Source organism: Staurois parvus, unplaced genomic scaffold (assembly GCF_062004578.1).
Source record: "Staurois parvus isolate SC_StPar_1 unplaced genomic scaffold, SC_StPar_1.0 ptg000561l, whole genome shotgun sequence".
Classification (NCBI taxonomy): domain Eukaryota; kingdom Metazoa; phylum Chordata; class Amphibia; order Anura; family Ranidae; genus Staurois; species Staurois parvus.
This window is the reverse complement of record NW_028318357.1, coordinates 1,315,408-1,336,100: the sequence shown is the minus strand read 5'-3', so window position 1 is coordinate 1,336,100 and position 20,693 is coordinate 1,315,408. Positions and strand designations below refer to the sequence as shown.

Genomic DNA, 20,693 nt, shown 5'->3' with positions numbered 1-20,693 from the left:
AGCAGCCTTAATTAGAACAGTTTACGTACATAAATGGAAATATGATCATTTTTAAATACTTTCAAAAGTACTGGAATAAAGAGTATCCCTGGCAATAAACTGGTTAGTAAAGCTTACATCATTTACACATAATGAGTTTATATGTGAGACTTAATGTCATCCACATTTATGTATTAACAGAACATTACTAGATAAATCTAAATAGTTCAAGATGCAGCCTTCCGCTTCTGAAATGCCTCGTCTTAGTTACATTGCGAATCACTGCTGGAAGCCAGAGCTGTGCATCATTCGCTTGGTCCAAAATTACATTTTGTCAATCTTCTATGCGGTCCCTTTAGCTAACCCATAGTTCCATGGAAATTACATGGCATCAACAGTTTGATGCTTTTGTTCTTTATCACAAAACATCACTTATAAATTCCAAAATATATATATATATATATATATATATATATATACACACACACACACACACACACACACACACATACATACACACACATACATACATACAGTGGGGAAAAAAGTATTTAGTCAGCCACCAATTGTGCAAGTTCTCCCACTTAAAAAGATGAGAGAGGCCTGTAATTGGCATCATAGGTAGACCTCAACTATGAGAGACAAAATGAGAAAAAAAATACAGAAAATCACATTGGCTGATTTGGAAAGAATTGATTTGCAAATTATGGTGGAAAATAAGTATTTGGTCAATATCAAAAGTTCATCTCAATACTTTGGTATATATCCTTTGTTGACAATGACAGAGGTCAAACATTTCCTGTAAGTCTTCACAAGGTTGGCACACACTGTTGCTGGTATGTTGGCCCATTCCTCAATGCTGATCTCCTCTAGAGCAGTGATGTTTTGGGGCTGTCGCTGGGCAACACGGACTTTCAACTCCCTCCAAAGGTTTTCTATGGGGTTGAGATCTGGAGACTGGCTAGGCCACTCCAGGACCTTGAAATGCTTCTTACGAAGCCACTTCCTCGTTGCCCGGGTGGTATGTTTGGGATCATTGTCATGTTGGAAGACCCAGCCACGTTTCATCTTCAATGACCTTGCTGATGGAAGGAGGTTTGCACACAAAATCTCACGATACATGGCCCCATTCATTCTGTCCTGTACATGGATCAGTCGTCCTGGTCCCTTTGCGGAGAAACAGCCCCAAAGCATGATGTTGCCACCCCCATGCTTCACAGTAGGTATGGTGTTCTTTGGATGCAACTCAGCATTCTCTCTCCTCCAAACATGACGAGTTGTGTTTCTACCAAACAGTTCTATTTTGGTTTCATCTGACCATATGACATTCTCCCAACCCTCTTCTGGATCATCCAAATGCTCTCTAGCAAACTTCAGACGGGCCCGGACATGTACTGGCTTAAGCAGGGGAACACGTCTGGCACTGCAGGATCTGAGTCCCTGGCGGCGTAGTGTGTTACTGATGGTAGCCTTTGTTACGTAGGTCCCAGCTCTCTGCAGGTCATTCACTAGGTCCCCCCGTGTGGTCTTGGGATTTTTGCTCACCGTTCTTGTGATCATATTGACCCCATGGGGTGAGATCTTGCGTGGAGCCCCAGATCGAGGGAGATTATCAGTGGTCTTGTATGTCTTCCATTTTCTAATTATTGCTCCCACAGTTGATTTGTTTACACCAAGCTGCTTGCCTATTGCAGATTCAGTCTTCCCAGCCTGGTGCAGGTCTACAATTTTGTTTCTGGTGTCCTTCGACAGCTCTTTGGTCTACACCATAGTGGAGTTTGGAGTGTGACTGTTTGAGGTTGTGGACAGGTGTCTTTTATACTAATAAGTTCAAACAGGTGCCATTGATATAGGTAATGAGTGCAGGACAGAGGAGCCTCTTAAAGAAGAAGGTACAGGTCTGTGAGAGCCAGAAATCTTGCTTGTTTGTAGGTGACCAAATACTTATTTTCCACCATAATTTGTAAATCAATTCTTTCCAAATCAGCCAATGTGATTGTCTGGATTTTTTTTCTCATTTTGTCTCTCATAGTTGAGGTCTACCTATGATGCCAATTACAGGCCTCTCTCATCTTTTTAAGTGGGAGAACTTGCACAATTGGTGGCTGACTAAATACTTTTTTGCCCCACTGTACATACATACATGCATACACACACATATACACAAAAGTGAAAAAATTTTTTTTTGCATATTGGTTACACTTAAATGATTTAGATCTTCAAATATTTTTTAATTTTACCTAAAGATAACCCGAGTAAATATTACATGCTGTTCTTAAATGAGGATTTCATGTATTAAGGGAAAAAAAGCAATGCAAACCTACCTGGCCCTAATTTAAAAAGTAATTATAGGCAAATCAGCACATCCTTCCTCCTGTTGGTAATCCCTTCAACAACACGAGCCAGAATTCTGTTCACCTTTGCCAGTGTCTGGCCACACTGCTCCTTTTGCAATCATAGGAAAGAAGTACCCCCAAATTTTTTTCCTCTATATTTCTGGCCAACACTGTACCCCTGATATTGTACTCTATCAAATAATTCCTTTTTCCTAAGTACATGGTTTCAAAGTTAGAAACCTAGAACTCCAATTATCACTGCTTTGACCAACTTTCCAGCAATGCCAAATCATGTTCCCTCTTTCTTGATATTGACTACTGTATTATGTTCTTCACTTCAGACTTACAGACCCCATGAAAAATTACACTGTATGCACAATTATTAGGCAAGTAATTTGACCAAATCATCATTTTTATGCATATTGTCCAACTCCATGCTGAATACACTTGAAAGCTTATTAGATGTAAGCACATCAGGTGATCTGTATTTGTGTAATGATGGAGGGTGTAACCTAAGGAGACCAACACCCTATATCAAGGTGTGCATAATTATTAGGCAGCTTCTTTTCTTCAGGCAAAATGGACCAAAAAAAAGAGTTTTAACTGACTCTGAAAAGTCAAAAAATGTATTATGTCTTTCAGAGGGATGCAGCACTCTTGAAATTTACAAGATATTGGGGTATGATCACAGAACCTTCAAATGTTTTGTTGAAAATAGTCAACAGGGTTGCTAGAAATGTGTTGAGAAAAAAAAAAAAGATGCAAATTAACTGCCAAGATTGGAGAAGAATCAAACACAAAGCTACCAGGAACCCATTATCCTCCAGTGCTGTCATATTTCAGAACTGCAATTTACCTGGAGTACCCAGAAGTACAAGGTGTTCAGTTCTTAGAGACATGGTCAAGGTAAGGAAGGCTGAAACTCGACCACCACTGAACAAGACACATAGGTTGAAATATCAAGACTGGGCCTAGAAATATCTGAAGACAGATTTTTGAAAGGTTTTATGGATGGATGAGATGAGGGTGACTCTTGATGGACCAGATCGTTGGACCTGTAGCTGGATCAGTAATGGGCACAGAGCTCCACTTCGACTCAGATGCCAGCATGGTGGAGGTGGGGTACTGGTATGGGCTGGTATTAATAAAGATGAGCTAGTTGGACCTTTTCGGGTTGCCAGTTTTTAGAAGACACTTTCTTCAAGCAATGGTACAGGAAAAAGTCTGCATTTTTAAAGAAGACCGTGATACTTATGCAGGACAATGCTTAATGGCATGCATCAAAGTACTCCACTGCATGGCTAGCCAGGAAAGACCTTAAAGATGAAAGAATAATGACATGGTCCCCTTCCTCACCTGACCTAAACCCTAATGGGCCCTTCTTAAACAGGAGACTTATGGTGAAGAAAAACAGTACACCTCTCTGAACAGTGTCTGGGAGGCTGTAGTTGCAGCTGCACGAAAAGTTGAGCGTCAATAGATCAAGAAACTGAAAGACTTAAATGGAAAGCATTTGACTGTTATTGAAAATTAGAATGGTCATGGCTATATTGGTCACTGATTTTTTATTTTTTTTTGAATGTCAGAAATGTTTATTTGTAAATTTTGGGTGGTTTATTATTCTCACTTTAAAAAGATGAAAATAAACAAGTGAGATGGGAAAATGTACGCTATTCATTTAGTTGCATAATAATTCTGCACAATATTAGTTGCCCAATAATTGTGCACACAGATATTCTCCTAAGAAAGCCAAAACCTCACTTTTACTTTCTTAAATATTCAGGTTTGAGGTTTATTAACATTTTGGATTAACCAAGAGCATTGTAGTAATTCAATAATGAAATGAATCCTCAAAAATACAACTTGCCTAATAATTGTGCACACAGTGTATAACAGGCACAAATAGTTTTTTGGACAGAAGGGGGTGCCCCCTTCTGTACGTTTTTATCTCCTGCAGAGTACTGCTTCGCTCTATGGGGAGCTGCCTTCACTTGCCATATACCATTTAGGATCCCTGGATTGTGGACTTTTATGTCTTATCTGTCATTTTTTATTGTATCATCTTTTTATTGTATTATTATTGATTTTTATTAATAATCTTTACGTATTCTGTTTACTTATATCCCCCATCCCTCCCTCCTTTATTTTTTACTGACCATCAACTCTATTTTATTATTTTATAATGGGTCCCCTTTTTTTTCCCCTACAAATAGCTTTTCCCCTTCCTCTGGCTGTTTTATCAATTATCACACAAGTATGAATTCAAAACAAACACATACCATATACACATAAGTACATAAAGACCACCGACAGAGACTGTACAAAAACAAAAGTACTGCTACAGGGCAGCACAGATGTGCAAAATCACGTATATACACGTGATTTTACATTTCCGGGTAGAGGGCGCTCATGCGCCCTACCCGCGGCACCATTCGTGGCTGCGGCTGTCAATCACTGGATCCCGGCCAGTGATAACTCGCTGGCGCCAGGTGATTGCTGAGCATCTCCGACGGGGGAGGAAAACTGTGTGTACACAAAACAGTTCTCTCCCCTGTCAGCTCCTACACACTACTTTGCATGGCTGTGCATAGCCATGCAAAGCAGTGTTCCTACAGCTCAAACACACAGCCTCACAGTAAAACACACAGAGCATACAGTCAACCCTTTAATCGCCCCACATGTTAACCCCTTCCTGCCCAGTGCCATTAGCACTGATCACTGTATTGGTGTCACTGGTGATGTCAGTGACACCAAGCCAGTTCCCCCCAGTGTCAGAACGCCCGCCGCAGTCCCGCTATAAGTCGCTGATTGCCACCATTACTAGTTAAAAAAAAAAATCCCAGTATATATACCGACATTTGCTAAAAAACATCCCAATACGTGTAAATTAATTGGTTTACGTGAAATTTATAGCGTTTACAAAGACGTAGCAGAATATATTTTGGCCTAAATTTTACGACAAAATTAGATTTTTTACATTTTTTTTACTGGACATGTTTAATAGCGAAAAGTCAAAAATATTTATTTTTCTCAAGATTGTCGTGTTTTTTTTTATAGCGCAAAAAATGTGATCAAATACTACTGAAAGAAAGCTCTATCCGTGGGAAAAATGTATGTAAATTTCATTTGGGTGCAGCGTGCATAACTGCGCAATTGTCAATTAAAGTAACGCAGCCGTAATACAAAAAATGGCCTGGTCGGGGGGGGGGGTAAATCCTCAGGAGGGCAAGTGGTTAATTTGTATGAACATACATGTGAAACCATGGTGACAATGTTATGAATGTTAAAATGTAATGGTGCACCTGAATGTTATGTCGTTAAACAGTTTACATAAGTACCTTTCTTGCAGCATGGATGTCAAAGAACGGCTTGTTCCTTACACTAAACGGTTCTTGTGTTTTGTCTATATGTCCCAATTTCATTTTTTCATGCCTGGGAAGAATTATCTCTTTTTCAATACAGGACAATCGAATGTTAAAGTCACATTCTCCAACTAGTTGACCCTTAAAAAAAAAACAAAAAAAAAACATCATATGACTGAAACAGAAAATGAATGTGGGTAAAAAAAATAATCCTGGATAGTTAAGACAGTTAGCACAGGTTTTATAAAGACAAGACCAAAACAGCTTGTGTGCTAATAGGAATACAAGATTATGCAGAATGAGTACTGTGGATTTAAAAAAAGAAATCTTTTACATAAGTGATCTTTCCATTAACAGTAACTAGCTTTCCTTCAGAAAAGAACACTTGTTCACAACATACATATGATGGTGCTAGAAGTGTATTTTCTAAATACAGAAAGTCAGTGTGTTTTGTGTATGACCATCTGATTACCTTGTGGGACAAAAAAAAATAATGTATAAATGAGAAAAAACTGCTCATCAAACGGCAAACGAAATATTACAAATCTGCACCATGTTTCTTCTGATGTTCTGCCAAAAAAAAAATCTTTTCACAATTTCTCAAGCACGTGGCTCACAATGAGCCTCAGATCACTATTTAAAATTAAAGTTTTCCCAAAGTTAATCCCAAAGTAAAGCCCATTTGGCCCCTCTCAGGGTCACGCAACTTTTGTATCAAAAATATCCCCTATCAGATCCAGACACATTCATTCCTAAGAATGAGCTATACTCCAATGGATGACTGGAGGATTCAATGAGGTCACCCATAGGAATCAATAGGGCCTTGGCAAGCATATGCAGTAAGAAAAGGACTCTGTAGAGATGATTTTAGCTACAAAGACTGTAAAGGTGCCAGCAAGGGCTGCACTCGGAGTAGAAGGGTTATTTGAAGGGCAACTGTACTAAGGTACAATTGTTCTTTAAGGTACATAGCTAGCCTAAGGGTATTCACAGACAGGCAGTTTTTTGTTCATAAGAGATGTTTGATATGGTTCTGATACCTGCAGCTATCATGATATATTGACTAGGCCTTAGAAATACTTTCTTCCTAGCACACGTGGCACATGCTTTGTTTTTGCACTTATGAAAGAAAACTGTTCTTTAACAATCAAAGGTATTTTACAACTTCTTTGAAAATCTCTGGAGCAGATGAAAGCTGCCAGTGCTTTTATGAGCGTGTTATTGACCTGATTATTGCAGATAGATTCCTTTGTACAACTCAAAAATATCAAGCCTTGCATAGCTCTTGTATTAAAGTGGAATACTAAGCAAACTATTAAACAGACAAAAATAAAATGCATATAACAGTCAAACTATGTTGTAATTATTTTCATGCCAGATTTGTGATCCACATACCCTGGACAAACAGAATATCCATATTTCTTTACCTCTGTTCATGCTAAACTGCAGTACAAGGCATAACCTTGTCTGCTGACTAGACAATAAAGAAAAGCAACACAATGAGCTCTTCTGTATGCTCTCTCCTCCTATAAGCATTTTCACATCTTGACTGACAGAACTCTACAAAACAACAGAGCCCTAATTACTTTGAACTGTTACCCATCCTAATTCCAGTCTGAGTACTGTTGTACAGGAGGATTACAGGATGCTGATATCAAGAAAGAATGCTAGATGCATGTGTTTTACACACACACACACACATATATATATACAGTGGGGATCGAAAGTTTGGGCACCCCAGCTAAAAATTTGTATTAATGTGCATAAAGAAGCCAAGGAAAGATGGAAAGATCTCCAAAAGGCATCAAATTACAGATTAGACATTCTTATAATATGTCAACAAAAGTTAGATTTTATTTCCATCATTTACACTTTCAAAATAACAGAAAACAAAAAAATGGCGTCTGCAAAAATTTGGGCACCCGGCAGAATTTATAGCATGCACTGCCCCCTTTGCAAAGCTGAGACCTGCCAGTGTCATGGATTGTTCTCAATCATCATCTGGGAAGACCAGCTTATGTCAATCTCAAAGGTTTTAAATGCCCAGACTCATCTGACCTTGCCCCAACAATCAACACCAGGATTCTTCTAAGCAGTTGTCTAGAAAACTGAAACTGAAAATAGTTGACGCTCACAAAGCTGGAGAAGGCTATAAGAAGATAGCAAAGCATTTTCAGATGTCAATATCCTCTGTTCGGAATGTAATTAAGAAATGGCAGTCATCAGGAACAGTGGAAGTTAAAGCAAGATCTGGAAGACCAAGAAAAATATCAGACAGAACAGCTCGCAGGATTGGGAGAAAAACAATTCAAAACCCACGTTTGACTGCACGATCCCTCCAGAAAGATCTGGCAGACACTGGAGTTGTGGTACACAATTCCACTATAAAGAGATATTTGTACAAATATGGTCTTCATGGAAGAGTCATCAGAAGAAAACCTCTTCTACGTCCTCACCACAAAAATCATTGTTTGAACTTTGCAAATGAACATATAGACAAGCCTGATGCATTTTGGAAACAAGTTCTGTGGACCGATGAGGTTAAAATTGAACTTTTTGGCCGGAATGAGCAAAGGTATGTTTGGAGAAGAAGGGGCACAGAATTTAATGAAAAGAACCTCTGTCCAACTGTTAAGCATGGGGTTGGATCAATCATGCTTTGGGGTTGTGTTGCAGCCAGTGGCACAGGGAACATCTCACGAGTAGAAGGAAAAATGGATTCAATAAAATTTCAGCAAATTTTGGATGGTAACTTGATGCCAGCTGTGAAAAAACTGACATTAAAGAGAGGATGGCTTCTACAAATGGATAATGATCCTAAACACACCTCGAAATCCACGGGGGATTACATCAAGAGGCGTAAACTTAAGGTTTTGCCATGGCCTTCACAATCTCCTGACCTCAACATAATTGAAAAGCTATGGATAGATCTTAAAAGAGCAGTGCGTGACAGACAGCCCAGAAATCTCAAAGAACTGGTAGACTTTTGTAAGGAAGAATGGGCAAAGATACCTCAAACAAGAATTGAAAGGCTCTTGGCTGGCTACAAAAAGCGTTTACAAGCTGTGATACTTGCCAAAGTGGGCAGTACAAGATATTAACTCTGCAGGGTGCCCAAACTTTTGCAGACGCCATTTTTTTGTTTTCTGTTATTTTGAAAGTGTAAATGATGGAAATAAAATCTAACTTTTGTTGACATATTATAAGAATGTCTAATCTGTAATTTGATGCCTTTTGGAGATCTTTCCATCTTTCCTTGGCTTCTTTATGCACATTAATACAAATGTTTAGCTGGGGTGCCCAAACTTTCGATCCCCACTGTACATACACACACACATACATACATACATACATACATACATACATATACACACACAGTATCTCACAGAAGTGAGTACACCCCTCACATTTTTGTAAATATTTTATTCTATCTTATCATGTGACAACAGTGAAGAAGTGACACTTTGCTACAATGTAAAGTAGTGAGTGTACAGCTTGTATAACAATGTAAATTTGCTGTCCCCTCAAAATAACTCAACACACAGCCAATAATGTCTAAACCGCTGGCAACAAAAGTGAGTACACCCCTAAGTGGAAATGTCCAAATTGGGCCCAAAGCATCAATATTTTGTGTGGCCACCATTATTTTCCAGCACTGCCTTAACCCTTTTGGGCACGGAGGTCACCAGAGCTTTACAGGCTGCCACTGGAGTCCTCTTCCACTCCTGCATGACAACATCACGGAGCTGGTGGATGTTAGAGACCTTGCGCTCCTCCACCTTCCGTTTGAGGATGCCCCACCAATGATCAATAGGGTTTGCAGTGAGGAACAGAAGTATTGGAACACCCTGCGATTTTGCAAGTTCTCTTACTTGGAAATCATGGAGGGGTCTGAAATTCACATTGTAGGTGCATTCCCACTCAGAGACAAAAAAAAAATTCAGGAAATCACATTGTATGATTTTTAAAAAATGTATTTGTCTTGCACTGCTGAACATAAGTATTTGAACACCTAAGAAACAGCAAGAATTCTGGTTCTCAAAGACCTGTTACTGTGCCTTTAAAAGGTCCACCTCTACTCCACTCATTAATCTAACTTAGTAGCACCTGTCTGAGCTCTTTAAAGACACCTGTCCACCCCAAAGTCAGTCAGACGCCAACTACTACCATGGGCAAGACCAAAGAGCTGTTAAAAGACACCAGAGACAAAATTGTGAACCTCCACAAGGCTGGAAAGGGCTACGGGGCAATTGCCAAGCAGCTTGGTGAAAATAAATCAACTGTTGGAGCAATTGTTAGAAAATGGAAGAGGCTAAAGATGACTGTCAGTCTCCCTCGGACTGGGGCTCCATGCAAGATCTCACCTTGTGGGGTATCACTGATAAGAAAGGTGAGGAATCAGCCCAGAACTACAAGGGAGGAGCTGGTCAATGACATGAAGAGAGCTGGGACCACAGTTTCAAAGGTCACTGTCAGTAGAACACTACATCGTCATGGTTTCAAATCATGCATTGCACGGAAGGTTCCCCTGCTCAAGTCATCACATGTCCAGTTCCGTCTGAAGTTTGCCAATGACCATCTGGATGATCCAGAGGAGGCATGGGAGAAAGTCATGTGGTCAGATGAGACCAAAGAAGAACTGTGAAGCATGGGGGTGGTAAAATCATGCTTTGGGGGTGCTTTTCTGTGAAGGGGACAGGACGACTGCACTGTATTAAGGAGTGGATAAATGGGGCCATTTATTGTGAGATTTTGAGCAACAAACTCCTTCCCTCAGTCAGAGCATTGAAGATGGGTCGTGGCTGGGTCTTCCAACATGACAACAACCCGAAGCACACAGCCAGGATAAACAAGGAGTGGCTCTGTAAGAAGCATATTAAGGTTCTGGAGTGGCCTAGCCAGTCTCCAGACCTAAATCCAATAGAACATCTTTGGAGGAAGCTGAAACTCCGTGTTGCTCAGCGATAGCCCGAAACCTGACAGATCTAGAGGAGATCTGTGTGGAGGAGTTGGCCAAAATCCCTGTTGCAGTGTGTGCAAACCTGGTCAAGAACTACAGGAAACGTTTGACCTCTGTAATTGCAAACAAAGGCTTCTGTACCAAATATTAACACTGATTTTCTCAGGTGTTGAAATACTTATGTTCAGCAGTGCAAGACAAATAAATTCTCTCAGAGTGGGAATGCACCTATAATGTGAATTTCAGACCCCTTCATGATTTCTAAGTGGGAGAACTTGCAAAATCGCAGGGTGTTCAAATACTTCTGTTCCTCACTGTATATCTGGAGACATGCTTGGCCATCACCTTTACCCTCAGCTTCTTTAGCAAGGCAGTGGTTGTTTTGGAGGTGTTTGGGGTCGTTATGTTGGAATACTGCCCTGCGGCCCAGTCTCCAATGGGAGGAGACCATGCTCTACTTCAGTATGTCACAGTACATGTTAGCATTCATGGTTCCCTCAATGAACTGTAGCTCTCAGCACTCATGCAGCCCCAAGACCATGACACTCCCACGACCATGCTTGACGGTAGGCAAGACACACTTGTCTTTGTACTCCTAACCTGGTTGCCGCCACACATGCGTGACACCATCTGAATCAGATAAGTTTATCTTGGTCTCATCAGACCACAGACCATGGTTCCTATGTCCTTAGTCTGCTTGTCTTCAGCAAACTGTTGGTGGGCTTTCTTGTGCATCATCTTTAGAAGAGGCTTCCTTCTAGGACAACATGCAGATCAATTTGATGCGATCAATTTGATGCAGTGTGCAGCGTATGGTCTGAGCTCTGACAGGCTGACCCCCCCACCCCTTCAACCTCTGCAGCAATGCTGGAAGCACTCATATGTCTATTTCCCAAAGACAACCTCTGGATAGGATGCTGAGCACATGCACTCAACTTCCTTGGTCAACCATGGCAAGGCCTGTTCTGAGTGGAACCTGTCCTGTTAAACTGTTGTATGGTCTTGGCCACCGTACTGCAGCTCAGTTTCAGGGTCTTGGCAATCTACTTATAACCTAGGCCAGTGGTCGGCAAGCCGCGGCTCGCGAGCCACATGCGGCTCTTTACACTCTTTAATGCAGCTCTTCTGTGTGCCGGGCGCCCGCTCCCCTCCCTCTTCTCGAGTGGCCGCCCCAAAAGTCAGGACTCTGCAGCTAGCCCAGCAATGGGCAAACTACGGCCCAGCGGACCTTTTAATCCGGCCCGCGGAGCGTGGCAAACATTGGCCGTCAGGATGTAGGCGGGGCAGCGTGACGAACTCCTCTCCTCTCACAGTCCGCCCTGAAGACCGGAATGGCGCGGGAACACGGCGAGAGGAAGGCGCGGAGCAAAGGTAAGTGAATTGACACAATATGGGGAATGAATTACTATAGGAGGGATGAATTACTATAGGGGGGATGAATTACTATATGGGGGATGAATTACTATGGGGGATGAATTACTGTGGGGGATGAATTACTATATGGGGGATGAATTACTATGGGGGATGAATTACTATATGGGGGATGAATTACTATGGGGGATGAATTACTATATGGGGGATGAATTACTATATGGGGGATGAATTACTATATGGGGGATGAATTACTATATGGGGGATGAATTACTATGGGGGATGAATTACTATATGGTGGATGAATTACTATATGGGGGATGAATTACTATATGGGGGATGAATTACTATGGGGGATGAATTACTATATGGGGGATGTATTTTCAGTTTTAAAAATGTGGCTCTCAAAATAAATTCCAAATCGTGGTTTTGGCGAGATTTGGCTCAGTTGAAAAAAAAGGTTGCCCACCACTGACCTAGGCCATCTTTATGTAGAGCAACAATTCTTTTTTCAGATCCTCAGAGTTCTTTGCCATGAGGTGCCATTTTGAACTTCCAGTGACCAGTATGAAAGAGTGAGAGCGATAACAACAAATTTAACACACCTGCTCCCCATTCACACCTGAGACCTTGTAACACTAAGGAGTCACATGACACCGGGGAGGGAAAATGGCTAATTGGGCCCAATTTGGACATTTTCACTTAGGGGTGTACTCACTTTTGTTGCCAGCGGTTTAGACATTAATGGCTGTGTGTCGAGTTATTTTGAGGGGACAGCAAATTTACACTGTTATACAAGCTGTACACTGTAGCAAAGTGTAATTTCTTCAGTGTTGTCACATGAAAAGATATAAAATATTTACAAAAAATGTAAGGGGTGTACTCAGTTCTGTAAGATACTGTGTGTGTAATATATACACATATATACACACACACATATCCTTAAGACTCACGTTGACAAATATATATTTTTTAGCAAGTACTATACTGTCCCATAATCTAGTATATAGTACCAGCTTCCATATCACAAGGCCCAATCTCCAATCAGCTCTTATGTCTACAAAAAATACAAAGTTATGCAAGAAAATAGGCATCCAGATGATTAATGTTCCAGCAAACCATCAAAAGACACTGAAAACATTCATTGAAGTGTGTCAAACAAACGGCGCCATCAGACATGATTTAAAATCACACTGACTATCAAGATGTATGGCTGGCCCAATGAAGACTGTGCATAATATGTAAGCACTGGATATAGCTGAAGTGGCAAGGAGAGGACATTTAAACAGCACTTGTTCTTATCCTTTGGCTATAGCAAAAAACAGTACAGGAAGCCAAAGACTATATCTCTAGTGCCTGTGCAGTCTCTCCCACTTGTATGAGGCTGCTTAGAAGACTAGTTTGAAGTCAGTCTATTAAAAATAAGCTGAAAATAAATTTAAAAAAATAAATAAAAGATCCAATATTTGCATTTCAAATGCTGGCTGGAAACTTTGAAAGAACACTACAAGACCCCTAAAGGCATGGCAGAGAGTAACATTAAATTAAATTGTTAAACCCAAACAAGATTCATGACCTACTCCTTTCAGCTGTGGTTCTCTTTCTCGTGATGCGAATACATAATAGCTTAAAACCATCATAACACTGCAAAAAACACTTCAGCAAAAAACTAACCCAGCTTTTCAAATCTCACATGCAACAATACAGGCCCATCCACATCACCTTCATTATAGGGTTGAACTTTAAATAAGACATGAACTGTGAAAGTTGTGCCCAAAACCGGAAAACAGGGAAAATTACCAACTATAACTGATTAACTACTCCTTATTGTATTGTGTGGAGGCAGCCATATTGATAGAGGCAGGGATTTGCTTCCTCATGTCAGAGGTGCTCCTATTGTTGCAGGAGGAAAAAAGCAAAGAACTGCAAAAGCAATAAAGAACAGGAAGTTCCTTGTCAGTTCTCAAGTACAAGGTTCTCCCCATCTGGGAGAACAATGAACAGCAGAGTAATGACATCACCAAACATTTCTTCAAATGAGACCAGATATCAGGGAATATACAATGCCTTGAAAAATTATTCATATCCCTTGAAATTTTCCACATTTTGTTATGTTACAACCAAAAATGTAAATGTATTTTATTGGGATTTTATGTGATAGACCAACACAAAGTGGCACATAATTGTGAAGTGGAAGGAAAATGATAAATGGTTTTCAAAATTGTATACAAATAAATATCTGAAAAGTGTGGAATGAGTTTGTATTCAACCCCCCTAAATCAATACTTTGTTGAACTACCTTTCGCTGCAATTGCAAGTGCAAGTCTTTTTAGGTATGTCACTACCAGCTTTGCATATCTAGATTCAGCTGCATAATGCAGGCCATAGACGGGTCGAAATACGTCCGATTTTACCACCAACATTGAAAAAAATCAGCCGACTAAACCATAAAGTGAACCCCATAACTTCTGTCCCTTGCAGGTCACGGCTCATGCGCTGAATTTTTATCGGTAAAATAATTGGTCAATTTGCCCATCATTGCCGTCAAAATCGGCCTTGAATTTTCCAACATGACCGAAAAAAAAATTTGCAAAAAACAAAAAAAAACGGCCGACCAATTACCCCACTAACAGTGGGAAAATCAGCCGATTTTTTTTTTTAGCCGAAAAATCGGCCGATTTTTGACCCGTCTATGGCCGGCATAAGGAGCTCAGGAAGAAGAAGTTTATTCATCCTGAGCTCCTTATGCAGCTGAAAACAGAGGACATGTGATCATTACATAAAAAGGGGTAAAAATATAGCCACACAGTTCCACTGGCCCCACCAAACGCTGCACGCCTTCTCCAAAGATGGGGCAACACTTGTCCAGAAGACTGCTCCAGGGATACATGCATTTCCACTCAAACAACGCCAGACTTGCCTTCATCGTATTATATCTACAAAAAAGCAATTGCAGGCTGTGGAGGAAACCTTTCACCATAGCCAGTATCCAGGCGTGATAGCTCGAGAACAGCTGGCAGGATGAATCCAACTAAGAGCGTGTAGAGGATCAAAAACTGCAACAAGCTTAAGTGCCGATGTCACACGGCAGACTCCATGCCTGGTCCAGCAACCATCTACGCAAGTTCGACCGCAGTTTTTTTTTAATCTATCGCCACATGGATTTTATGTGTTTTGCTTCTAATTTAAATAACATACTACACTATGTATCTCCAATTATCCTCCGTGTGGAGAGCTGTCCCAACATGGTACATCCTTGATGGCTCTTGCCCGGCCCTGAGAGGAGGAGTACTGAAAGGCTTGGAGTGTCATTTTGAAGTGGATTTGATCTGAGTTCTGGTGAGCGCATACTGGTGAAGGATTTCACGGATGGCCATTTCACAGTTGGAAGTGGCTTCGCTACACCTAGAACTGTTTGCACAGTCACTGCATTTCACTGTGCACTTGCTTGAATATATTTATGCACTGATTTTGGATTTATTTATTTAAGTGTACACGTTATACATTACTATCTATATCACGATTTATGAGTCTTGAGATTATCTGTTGTTTGCACTTTCAGGTAGATAGATCTACTATTATTATACAGGATTTATATAGCGCCAACAGTTTGGTAGACATTACAGTTACAATACAATTTGGTACAAGAGGAAACTGAGGGCCCTGCTCTTTAGAGCTTACAATCTATATCTGTATATATTGGTTTATAGCACAGCAATTTTTGATTTATAGAATACCTGGGCTAGACTGAAGTTCAAATAGGTGCCTGAAAAAGCCCATTCCAGAAGCTAGCATCAGAGGAGGCCTCACCACACACCAGGCCAATCTATCTACCCCCCCTCTGGGATACAGCCAGTGAATACACTATCCATACTGCTTGCAATAAAAAAAAAAAAAAATGATAGAAAGCCAGCGTTTCTCAAATTGTCAGAGTAGTAACAATTCATTAAACCTCTTCACAACCCAATCAAAACTCTGTAATGTCATCTCATGGGAACATTAGAAAATGTGTGAACAGACCAGGTGGCAGATTTGCAAATCTGAGAAAAAGATGTTTTAAACTCAAGAGGCACTCACCAATATAAAAGTGTGCACCTTAACAGGAAAAGGAAGAACTTTGTCTTTAAGCCCATAGTCTTGGACAAGGATCTATATACGACACCCAGAAATGATGAAGCAAGAAGCTGGTTCCCCTTTACAGATACCTTCAGGAATGACAAAATGAGAATCAGTCTTTCAAACAGAAACAGAGGCAAACAGATAAACTCGTACAACAGAAACCACTTGCAGCCAAACAAATAAAAAAAAACCCAACAAAGTCCAGGTTAAGGTGAAAAGTCAAAACGACCTTAGAAAGAAATAGGGCTCTTGGTCTCAAAATTACCTTCCTATCCTTGTATAAAATCAAGAAGGGCAGACACAACCTTGCAAGAGTGGAAAAGGGGATATCCTTAACAGGTTCAAAAGGCAGACTTTAAAGAGCTGACAGAACCTAAATTGAGATTCCACAGGGTCACATGAGGTTCTACAGGAGCAGCCACATGAGAGACAACCTATACAAAGGTCTTGACCAAAGAATGGGAGGCAAGCAGTCTTTGAAAATAGACACAAGAACCAAGATTTATCACCTGAAGGTACTCAAGGTGAAATGTTGATCCAAATCAGATAGCAAAATGGTTTAGATTTTGTCCTATGGAGTATATCCTGGAGTGAAAGTGAAGTAAGCCTTCCTTGTTCAATGACAGACTTTATGAGTGGTAGAGGTCTCATCTTTTAACTGACTCAGGGCAACCCATCTCTCAAGACTTAGATTTCAACAGCAATGCCATTAAAGCCCTCGACCATGAACGATGGTGGTGGACAGCATCTTTTTACATAGTCTGGCTAAAAAGAGACAAGTCCATCTAGTTCAAACATTAAAAGGGAAACAATGTATACAATCCTATACCCACAGTTGATCTTGAGAGAGGAGATCCTGTCAATCTGGAAAGGACCACAGAATGGGCTCATTGTGGGACTGAGCAAACAAAGCTGTAATGTCAAGTTCTGCCAAGGACAGAATGCTTTCTGTAACAAACGTGGTGCCCGACCTCTGCCCTTCCCACCAACTCGTGACAAAGGACCAGCCAATCTCACACCGTGCTGTCACTTGCTTAACAATGCCACCTCAGCTGCAGCCTGCACAGAGATTATCTAGCTTGTGGGACTACAATCTATGTGCCAGCAGCCTTAGAGTGATTGTCACTGGGTTAGTTAATGAAACAATTAACTCTTTAAACTGCTGCCACCGCCTTTTTATCGAGGAGGAAACTCACATTCTTAGCAATAACACTATGATTTTAGCATAAACGTCTGCAACACACACTGTCACCACAGACAGGTATATTTAGAGGATTATTATATACAGTAGCACTCTTCAAGAGACAAGGATTCTTTAGTTTGCATTAAAAGCCTTAGAGATAGCTTTAACAATTATCCAAACAAAAACGTTGCCATGGCTCTCAAGTCCGTTAAGATGTTCCTTGGTTGATGTTAAAATGAGAGCTTGCTTACCAGGTCCTGTCATTCCTTTTTCTGTGATATCAAAAGGTGTGTCACCAGAGACCATCTGACCAATAACCGGTTTAAGAGTTGGGAGCTGGGAGGCCACCACGTTTACAACCATTTCCCAAATACAATTATACACTAATATTAATAACTGCCAATACGTGCAGGTGTTGTTCTAGAAACTGATAAATATTATTCAGAATTATATTTTATATGCAGGGATACCAAACATAGTGTACCTTTGTCACTCCCCTTTCATATGTGCTAGGGTAGTCATGTATGACCTTAAATTATTCGGTATGATATTCCCCATTCAAATATATACCTAATATGAATGTGTCCGGTTCCTGTCAGATTTTAAGAATTGTGTATGGAATTGTTAAGTTGTGGAATAGATGTTTTATGGCATGCTCTGCATTCCTAGAGCTTTAATGGCCTTACAGGTCATGTGTGACAGGTTTGACTGAGTTATTATGGTTTTTCCAAAAGGGCAGTGGGAAGAGTGTTTCATGGTTCGTGGAAACAGACATCCTGCCAAGACTAATTAGCTGTTTACAGCTCTGACAAGGTGTGGACGCAGGAGTCTATTGTGTTTTAGTTAAGATAAGAGGCTCTTTTGAAGTTTGTTAAAACTTACAGCTACAAATTCCATAGTGTGCAGGAGGAGGGAGGGAGAAAGGTCACTGCTTACGAAAACAAAATGGCTGAGACCTTAACAAGATGGCTGTCGCCTACAACTTCCATGTCCCTATTGCACACAATCATTACACTTTCGACCTCTCCTGCCACAGCAAGACTTCTGATTCTTAATTTTGATTGATGTATGTCACTGTTGTGGCATTGTCTGATTGGATCCTGACTGGATTACCCTCCAGTCTAGTTATCCAACATTGCAGGGGCAAGCAAATCGCTGACAATTCCAGAATGTTGATTCCATCGATGACCAAGTCCCCTATACCAATAAAGTGTCACGATCTTCCAAAATATTGGGAGAAATTATTTTCCTAACTCCAAAGAACAATTCCTTAGCCACCAGGCAGAGACAACCTAGTTTTTAATGTCAGAAGCATCAAACTGTCCTGAGAATGTGCTTTAGGTCAGAAATGAAACTGAGCAAATGGAACTGCCTCAAAAGGAGACTACCATCAAGCTCAGAACTCTCATGCAGAATTTCTGAGTTGGGCAGCTTGTGTACTTTCCAAGCCTGGGAGCAGACAGTCAGCAGTTTTGTTTCTTTTTGTGTGTTTTATTTTTATTTTTTTGTGGGGAATGGAGAAAACCCTGGCTTTAGAGTTTATAAATTGGGGTGGTAGCCATTTGTTTGCACTGTTGGTAAATTGGTAAGGGAACCGACTTGATACATTCAATTCATTCACTGCCATTGTGCAATTGCTAGGTGTCCAGTGCATTCCTATACCTTTAAGGTAGAGTGGGCTCCCTCCCAGGCATACCTGCCCTTAATCTATCTATTAATATATACACTTATCAGCCCTTTTATTAGGTACACCTTGCTAGTACCAGGTTGGACCCCCTTTTGCCTTCAGAACTGCCTTCATTCTTTGTGGCATAATTTCAACAAGGCGTTGGAAACATTCATCAAGAGATTTCGGTCCATATTAATATGATAGCAGCAAACAGATGCTGCAGATTTGTAGCCTGCACATCCATGATGCGAATCTCCAGTTCCACCACATCCCAAAAATGTGCTTTATTGGGATTGAGATCTGGTGACTGTGGAGGCCACTGGAGTACAGTGAACCCATTGTCATGTACAATAAAGCAGTTTGAGTTGATTTGAGCTTTGTGACATGGTGCATTATCCTGCTGGAAGAAGCCATCAGAAGATGGGTGCACTGTAATCATAAAGGGATGTGCACTGTGCGAACTGTAGCCTTCGTTTCCTGTTCTTAGCTGACAAGCGTGGCACCTGGTGTGGTCTTCTGCTGTTGTAGCACGTCTGCTTCAAGTTTTGACGTGTTTTACATTCAGAGATGGTATTCTGTATACCTTGGTTGTAACGAGTGGTTATTTGAGTTACCGTTGCCTTTCCTATCATCTCAAACCAGTCTGCCCATTCTCCACTGGCCTCTGACATCAACAAGGCATTTTTGTCCACACAACTGCAGCTCACTGGATATTTTCTCTTTATCGGAGCATTCTCTGTAAACCCTAGAAATAGTTGTGCGTGAAAATCCCAGTAGATCAGCAGTTTTTTAAATACGCAGATCAGCCTGCCTGGCACACACAACTATGCTACGTTCAAAGTAACAAATCCCCTTTCTTCCCAATTCTGATGCTCGGTTTGAACTTCAGTAAGTAGTCTTCACCACATCAAGATGCCTAAATGCACTGAGTTGCTGCCATGTGATTAGCTGATTAGCAATTTGTGTTACCGAGCAATTAAACCGGAGTACCTAATAAAGTGCTCAGTAAGCGTATGTGCTCCAACTTTGGAGATTCTCAAAATTAATACAGTTAGGACTGCAGTACACTGGGATGCCTCTGCAGCTTATGCATATATTTATGCAAATTAAAGCCATTGTTTTAAAGTAAATTGTTAGGGTAATTCGGTCTGTTGCAGGCTGCCTGGTAAGTGACCTGGAAATTTTTGTTTGTTCTATTTTAAAATAGTAGGAGGATTGATTTTCTCAAATCAAGAGAATGATTCCTGAGCCACCAGGTCAAAGATAACCTAGTCTTTCATGACAGATGTATCAAATTGTCCTGAGAATGCACTTGTTTGTCCCAAGCAGACAGAATGTTGAGTTACAGAGGACAGAAATGTAACGGAGTAAATAGTACCATTGAACTCAGAACTCTCATGCAGAATTTCAGAGTTGGGGGGCTTGTGTACTGTAGTGTCCAAGCCTGGGAGTTGTTTTTTTGTTTTTTGTTTTTTTTTGGGGGGGGGGGCAGAAACTCTGGCTTCAGCTGTGTCTAGGACTAGACAGACTTTCCGAACATTATGAGTTCCAGCCCCAATTTTTTTTAAGGTTCTGCATCTAACAAAACTTTTTAGGGTCTGGACTGGCCACATCATATTGAAAGCACAGTTTGAGCCGATTGTTCTCTCAACAGGAGCTTGCTGAGGTTTTCCATAAAGATTATACCCTGGAAGTGTAGCAAGGCTAGCACTAC

At 40.7% G+C, this 20,693-nt stretch overlaps 1 protein-coding gene across 3 annotated transcripts in view; it reads right to left on the bottom strand.

Moving 5' to 3' along the window:
* RNGTT (RNA guanylyltransferase and 5'-phosphatase) overlaps window positions 1–20,693 on the bottom strand; it is a 507,135-nt gene that overhangs the window by 250,599 nt on the left and 235,843 nt on the right. For 2 of the 3 annotated variants that reach the window (XM_089691308.1, XM_089691306.1), the window contains exon 11: window positions 5,654–5,818. The exons of the other annotated variant lie outside the window; for it this stretch is intronic. In XM_089691308.1, coding sequence (XP_089547434.1) covers window positions 5,654–5,818 — 165 coding nt within the window. The remainder of the gene's footprint in view (window positions 1–5,653; window positions 5,819–20,693) is intronic. 3 annotated transcript variants of the gene reach the window in all.